At 44.3% G+C, this 7,014-nt stretch overlaps 1 protein-coding gene and 1 long non-coding RNA gene across 3 annotated transcripts; one reads left to right on the forward strand and one right to left on the reverse strand.

The window, feature by feature from the left end:
- Nucleotides 1-1,016: 1,016 nt before the first annotated feature.
- On the forward strand, nt 1,017-1,779 carry LOC123159559 (uncharacterized). Its single transcript, XR_006479779.1, has 2 exons — nt 1,017-1,251; nt 1,367-1,779. It is a non-coding gene; the product is annotated as an uncharacterized lncRNA (long non-coding RNA).
- A 1,454-nt stretch (nt 1,780-3,233) lies between these two features.
- On the reverse strand, nt 3,234-6,591 carry LOC123161835 (exonuclease V, chloroplastic). Of its 2 annotated transcripts, none has more exons than XM_044579656.1 (7): nt 6,290-6,591; nt 6,067-6,171; nt 5,395-5,516; nt 5,063-5,212; nt 4,273-4,426; nt 3,963-4,039; nt 3,234-3,810 (listed from the first exon to the last, which is right to left on the reverse strand). In XM_044579656.1, exons 1-7 carry the CDS (start codon nt 6,536-6,538, stop codon nt 3,603-3,605), a joined length of 1,065 nt encoding a protein of 354 aa, XP_044435591.1. In that variant the 5' UTR covers nt 6,539-6,591; the 3' UTR covers nt 3,234-3,602. The 2 variants fall into 2 exon arrangements, with proteins under 2 accessions (XP_044435591.1, XP_044435592.1); XM_044579657.1 differs by having other exon boundaries at nt 3,525-3,810; nt 3,954-4,039.
- Nucleotides 6,592-7,014: the final 423 nt, after the last annotated feature.

Consider the following 7,014-nt stretch of genomic DNA (forward strand, 5'->3'; position numbering starts at 1 on the left):
AGACGAACTGACTATATCCATCAGAGCCATGGAATTGACCTCTATGCTCACCTCACACGTAGCAGGAATAGCACTGGTCGAGGATGCCGGTGGCGCTGCTGTAGAAGTGGGCGTGGTCCTTGTTTCACTGTTTTCTTCTCCAGGGCACTCGGTCAAGCACATGGTGGGCGGGATCGACGCCGTCGCTGCGCCCACGGAGGCCGCGACCCAACTGGCCGTGGACGAGGTGCTGCGCGGATGTGTCGTTGCGGTCACAGCCAGGACTCGCGGCGAAGTAGAGTCCAGCGCCGCCACGATGGGGGCGCACGTAGATGTTGCCGTGTACACCGATGGAGCGGAGACCGCAGCTGGTGTGGAGATGTCCGCGACAGTTGCGCCGCTGCCGCGCGGGACAGGCGGAAACGCGGCCGACCTCGTCGTCGATGAAGCCGACGCCGCTGCTGCAGGGGCACTCCTACGGCCGTCGTCGCCACGCACCTTCCAGCGGAGGTCGTCGATAGTCCGGTCTAGCTTGGTGTGGAGGTCGGCGAACGCCGTCTCCACGAACTTCTCTCGCCTCGCCTTGGAGGCGGCGAAGCTTCGGTCCAGATCACGAGCGAGCTGGGCCTTCAGAACCTCATACGTCGCCAAACCCTCCGGCGAGAGGGGCGCCAGGAGCTCCGCGCGTCGCCGTGAGTCCATGGAATGGATTGGGAAAATTGTGGGTGGATTTTTGGAGCAGAATCGAACGGCTCTGATGCCAATTGTGAGGTTCTCTCTACTAATTCAATCAATTGCCGTGAATTCGGTTACAAGCTCGAGATACAGGAGGAAGAGATAGAGATTACAGAAGGGGGAGGAGGAAGATGAAGCCAAGCCTCGGCCGAAGCCGCCGTCCTGATCCAAGCCGAGTCGCTCCTCTAGTCATCTCTCTGTATGTATAGTGATCGCCTGCTTCTGTCAAGCCCAGGAGCTGCTCATAATCCGGCCCATGTAATAGGATAGGTCCAGCCCATGTGATAGGATAGGGGAGGATGCTGACAAAGACACTTGTCCCAATTGGCGATCCCAGGAGCTCGAAATCATTGAAGTTGGTTGGCTGTGTGGAGGGCACGGATACCATCCTTGCCATCACAGATCTTGGTTCATTCGCAATTGATCCCAAGTCCCTGAAGTTGAGAAAGCTGTCGGATAAGATTTGCAAGAATGAGTTCGGATTGGACCGAGTATTTGAGAACCTCTTTCTCTACACGAGCTTCAACAATCCACCAGGTAAAACCCTTTGAATAAGGCTTCTATGTGCATAACTGTGTATGCTAACTTTTTCCCAAGACTGCTCATCGCACTGAGTTACTGACGTGCTCTTCAAAACTGTTGCTTCATCTAGCGGTGGCTGGTGTTGTGGGCGAAGCAAGCTCAAGTGAAGTAGGAGGTGCTGATGCGGAAGTTTGAATCTCTGGCAAGGCGTTGAAGCATGGAAAGTTCAGTTCGTCTTTCGGTGTCGGTTATCATTTGGAGTTTTTGTCCTATATATGTTTGATATGGGTCGTCTTACCTTTGGTGTCATGTTAAGGGTCGGGTTCTAAGTTGGTCAGCCAGCATGCTTCCATTTCTTTGCGTGGTTATTGTCAAGCTCTTGTTCCTTCAGTCATCTTGATAGCTTGTCCTGCAGGCTACAGCTACTAAGCCTGGCAGAATGTTTTCTGTTTTGTTATATACTGTATCAGATAGCAACTTTGCCTGCCAGAATGTTTCCAGTTTAGTTATACTTATCAAATAGGCAAATGGCTACTGACACCAGGAGTGTGTGTGCAAATGCAAGCTCAATTTTGCTGGAACATAAGCTATTTCACATGCACGTTTTATTTTTACTTCTGAAAAAAAATGCAGTTACAGTTAAACTACTACTGTAACCAGTTAAACCTTGTACCCAGCCTTCAGCTTTGAATACATCTGTGCAAATGCCTTTTATCTAAAAAGGGAAATGGAACTACTATAATACTATAGCGTAGAAGTTGGTAACCAACACATGGAGCGGAGTGCACTGAGCATTTGGCAAGAAAAACTGCAGGATTTTCGGCCATGCTCCTCAGGCCTCACCCATACATGAGCCTGCGCCACTTCACCTGATGAGTGACATCTATTTTCCAAAATATAAAATGGCCATTTAATGTTAAAATATAGCAGTACTGTAACAGAACACATATATGACCGAAGCGCCAGAATAAAGGTGGAGAGAAGGGCCAGTCGATTTCGGAAAAATATGTTTGTTCAATTCCAGTCAGAATATACTAAAAGCCATCATAATGATTAGTGATGAATGATATGAGAGTGGCATGCAGATGGAAAACATAAAACTTGAAAAGACATGTAAGTTTTACATTTTGACTTATATTTCTCATACATATTGTTATGCTGACATAATTAACTCTCGCAGTCTCGCTTCGAATTAGCCATCCACTTTTGGTCTCTTTAAGTCAAACCATTTCTAGTACATGCTTCTGTTGTGGCCAAATCCTTCTCGGTAGCATTGATACACCACCACATGGACACAAAATACAGTGGCATGCATCAATAACCATGGCCATTATTTCCCATCTCAGATTTTAATTGGTCTTTCTGCCAATTATAACCTCAGCTGGCCGCAGGCTAGCTTCATATGAGTTGTACGCTTTCAAGAGATCTTATATTCGTAATGCAGCCAGCTCTTTTCATATACCTTTTCTCAAAATGGAAAAGTTATACCATAGCCTTTTTTCATCAAAGGTTGTTATATAACTTTACATCACAAAGAATGTACTCCCTCCGTTCCTAAATATAAGTCGTTGGGGGAGTGTAAACTGAACTCCCCAGCGACATATATTTCGGAACAGAGGTAATACTAAGCAAAATCTATGAGAGAAAGGTGGCCCATCATAGTTGGCATCCAAACTCTGGTACCACGCCCAAAATACCAATTTATTTTATGTACATTTTACATATTTTTATGCATTTTGTTTATTGTATCTTACTCCAGCTATTGGCAGATTTTGATATATGAAATATCTAATTATGTGGAAATCTGATACAGCCAAGAATACTTGTCATTCGAGTAATCCCATGCCTATTACAAAGACATCCCAATTACTACACATGAAATCCAACAAATAAATAAATTGTCAGTGCCTAAAGAAAGTTTACACCTCCCTGGCTGAAAGTAAGACATGAAAAAAGATAATAGGGTTCACACCTGATATAAATTAACAAATGATGACTGATCAGGACGAAGATATTACACATATTATTAGAGAATTATTCAGTGCTATAGCCACCACACCACTTGAGATGGTTGGTGCCAAGCAACTCACTACATAAAAAAGCCTCCAGGAGGTGAATTTCTTCATTGGGATACAAACAACATGAATGATATTCACTTGCCAATCAGCAACATCCACGTTACAATGCCACATATGGTGAAATTCTACTTCGAACTTAATTTTGGCCATGGAAAGAAGAAAAGAACAGATGAAGCCACTTCCAGTGTTATGGTTTATCAAATTGGTTGGTTCCTCAGCCTAATGTCAGAAAAAATTCCCTAAGCTCTACTGACCCAAAAGAGAGAAGTCCATTTGCAACCTTGAACGTCAACACCTTGAGGTGGAAGGCATCTTCGGGCAACTCGGTGCGAATTTGCAGAATTTACATTTCCAACCCTCCTCTTCAGTCACATATTTAGGTTCTCGTGCCCCCCGCCAGAAGTTAAAGGCTTCTTGGATTTGATCCTTGAACCACTGAGCATCATAAGAGAACTGGTATTCTTCTAGCAGGGAATGATCTTCCTGCAGTTCATATCTGCAATATATAGGAAACGGAAGTAGGTTATAAGTTTTTCATTTGCCAAGACATTCAAACAAACTGGCGGTATTAACAGTGAACCCCTTTTCAGATACTAGGTGTTCAGTAATCACTACAGGTCAGTAATGTTCAGGCTGCACCTTATTTACCTCAAGATCAGCTGTTCTTGAGATTGTGACAGTGTATGACACGTAATCTTGTAGTATTTCAATACATCCCCGAAAGTCTGCAGACAGAAACGTTGTCACAACTCAGGAAGACACTAGAACATAAGTTCCACACATTGGCATGAATAACCACAATGGCAGACAGAAACAGTGACTCTACACTCGAGCAACCACTTGTTCAGTATACTAAGAAAATGAAATGAAATCACTTTCCAAAAACAACTGGTTATTCAAATCTCTAAAAATGTTTCAACAGCAACAGAAATGAAAGTTTAAAGTTGAGATACAGAACCTGTGCATTGAAACCAATTGAGCTAATGTACCGCTTGACGTCATCTGATAACAAGAAGTTGGGGTTCAAGTCAAAATAGCTGAAGAAATTCTCTGTTGGGAATTTCTCAGAAATTGAATTGTCCCATAGGTACTTATAACACATCAGCTGAAGCCTGTGACAAATATTAACATATATCATACAACTTTCGCAGCTGTTAGCTTGCTATCATCATAGTGCATGAAAAAGTAAAACAAGTTGTAGGAAGCTCCACATAATAATAAATCTGGATTTTTTTTTCCAAACACTAGTGCTCACCAATTTCAGCAATAGTTTCATATTAGTAGCATAAGATGCATCTTTTAAACGAGGCAATACACAAGGAATGCATGTGGGACAGATTATCCTAATGACTGCATTTTCTTAATACAACTCGATGAAATATAAGTATAAGTCTACTATATAACTGAAAGATAAATCCTGGAGTAGTTTCCCTGGAAGGAGATACCATAAATTGATCCTTAGGTAGCTCCACATATCTAGGTACTGTCTTGCAGCAATTCATCATTTTCCTATCTAAAGAGGGTTACGATTAATCAAGGGGCAGTCTCAATAGACCAGTGTAGTAGTAACCCAACATCACACAATTTCAGACCAAGGCGGAAGTTAACTTGGAGGAAATCGCTAGTCTAGCGGAGCATAAATCTAAACCTGGCTTGTTACTTCACTTGCCAATGCCACAGCACAGCATGCCATGATTTGCCAGTTTCCCCATTTTTAATGGTTAGTAAAGCAATAATAAAGGGCAAACCTTCCATTTCTTTTCTGTGCTTCCGAGGGAATTGTTGCTTTGAAACGTGTCTTTGTATCCACTAGAACTGGATGAAAAGAAATTCCATCCATAGGCATTCGGAGTTCATCAATAATTCCTACCATCCATGAACCTTCAACAACCCCAATCCTGCAGGGACAATGGGACATCATTTACAACAAAATTAACAAGAAAGATTGCTCCTGTAGCTAAAAAGCTTCATTCTATCCATTCCAGACTGCCTCCCAGAAACCAATATTACACCAAAGCATTTTCATTGGTACAAAACATATTGGTCTACAGCTGCAAGTTTAAAACATATTATCACATACACTGGAAGTTCACGTGTCATGCCGTTGAACAATAATTGGTTTGATCCAATGATAAAGTTCATGAATTTGACTGCCCACGATTCTTCTGCAGATCTAACGGCAATATCGACTCTCTCAATAACCTGTTCCAAAATGAAATAAATGAGTCTATTTCTTTTTTGCGTCTTTTCAAGATTTAAATCAATTTCATTCTCCAACCTCCCCTTGAGATATTACTAATATTTATGCAAGCTTTGATTAGGATATGCATACAATTAGGATATGACTAGCAGTGTGCAGTGGTGAAGACTTATGCCATCGCATATCAAGTTTTGTAAGAAGCCAAGAAACACATTAGTTGATTCAGTATCCACGAGTCATGTTATCTATCATGAAGAATATCCTAAATATGTGGAAAATATGATTCTTAGGACAAGTCGAGCGTAACTCAATGCCCAATGACAAGATCAAATCAGTCTTATTCTATAACCTGGAGTGATTTGTTGATAAAATCCCTGCATTCTTAACCTGGAGTGATTTGTCAGTAAAAGCACTGCCAATGTCATGCTGAAAACACAAAGAATACTGTATTGCTACCCATGGAAACTGGCATTATCATTCAGTGTTGTGTCTCATTCTAGTTTCCAAGACAGGAGCAATCTCTTGAAATGACAGAAAAACAGCAGAGCTGACCTCTTGCTCGAGCTGGGCGTGGCGGTCAGAGCCGGCCTTCATGGCCTCGGTCCTCTCCGGCTTGCCGTGCTCCAGCACGAACTCCATCTGCTTGTCGCACCACTCCTGTCACACAAGAACAAGCCCACGAAATGAATGAGGGGAGGGGAATCAGTCAATGGGTATGCACCAGACACGAATGGCGGCACGGCACATTTGTGGCGAAGAGTCGAGGGAGGCTCACCGTGGCGGTGATGTCGGTGACGGAGAGGGCCCGGCGCTCCCGGAACCGGGACAGCAGCGACCTCCGCGGCGGCGGCGCGGAGTCCTCGATGTCGCCGGCGGGCGGGAAGGCCGCGCAGGAGAGGGTGGCGGCGCCGCGGACGGCGGCGGAGGAGAGGAGGGGCCGCGCTGCGGCGGCGGCGGCGAGCGCGGCCTCTATGATGGCCATCTCCTCGTCGCTGACGATCTCCACCTCGAGCTCAGGGCGCATCGCGGCCCGAAGGAAGGAAGGGGAGAGAACTCGGATGCGGGGCGCGGGTTTCTGTTCCGCTCACACGCGACTGGGCTTACTGACAGAGTGTCCCTACATCGCAGCACGTGGGGACACCCTGTCAGAGGAAGGTACAGAATGCCGAGCTAGATCAAACGCTTCACTGGAATTTTTTGAGTGAAAGGCTTTCATCGCTACCTTTATTAAAATCATTAATAATTTCTTAAAATAATATCTATCTTTGCAAGCAAGAAAGTCTCTAGCTATCTCAAATCCATAACATAACCCTCAGGTATTTTAGGTGATTCAAATCTAGAAGAGCTAGGCAGGGACGGAGCCAGGATTCAAACATAGTGGGGGCGGGCACAATTTTGCCTCTAATGAAGAGACTCGTAAAGAAACATACGGAGACAGTCTACGTTTTTTTTTGTGAGAGAGACAGCCTAAATCTTCATCAAAACATGTGTCTTCTGTGA

The sequence above is a fragment of the Triticum aestivum genome, chromosome 7B (genome assembly GCF_018294505.1).
Source record: "Triticum aestivum cultivar Chinese Spring chromosome 7B, IWGSC CS RefSeq v2.1, whole genome shotgun sequence".
NCBI lineage: Eukaryota > Viridiplantae > Streptophyta > Magnoliopsida > Poales > Poaceae > Triticum > Triticum aestivum.

What these genes read in the sequence shown, in the direction of transcription:
- LOC123161835 (XM_044579656.1), bottom strand. Translation starts at nt 6,538, where the DNA reads ATGCGCCCTGAGCTCGAGGTGGAGATCGTCAGCGACGAGGAGATGGCC. An exon ending in ACGCCCAGCTCGAGCAAGAG is followed by an intron (nt 5,517 to 6,066) that starts GTCAGCTCTGCT and finishes ATTTTGGAACAG; the next exon opens with GTTATTGAGAGAGTCGATAT. An exon ending in GCACAGAAAAGAAATGGAAG is followed by an intron (nt 4,427 to 5,062) that starts GTTTGCCCTTTA and finishes TATTTGTCACAG; the next exon opens with GCTTCAGCTGATGTGTTATA.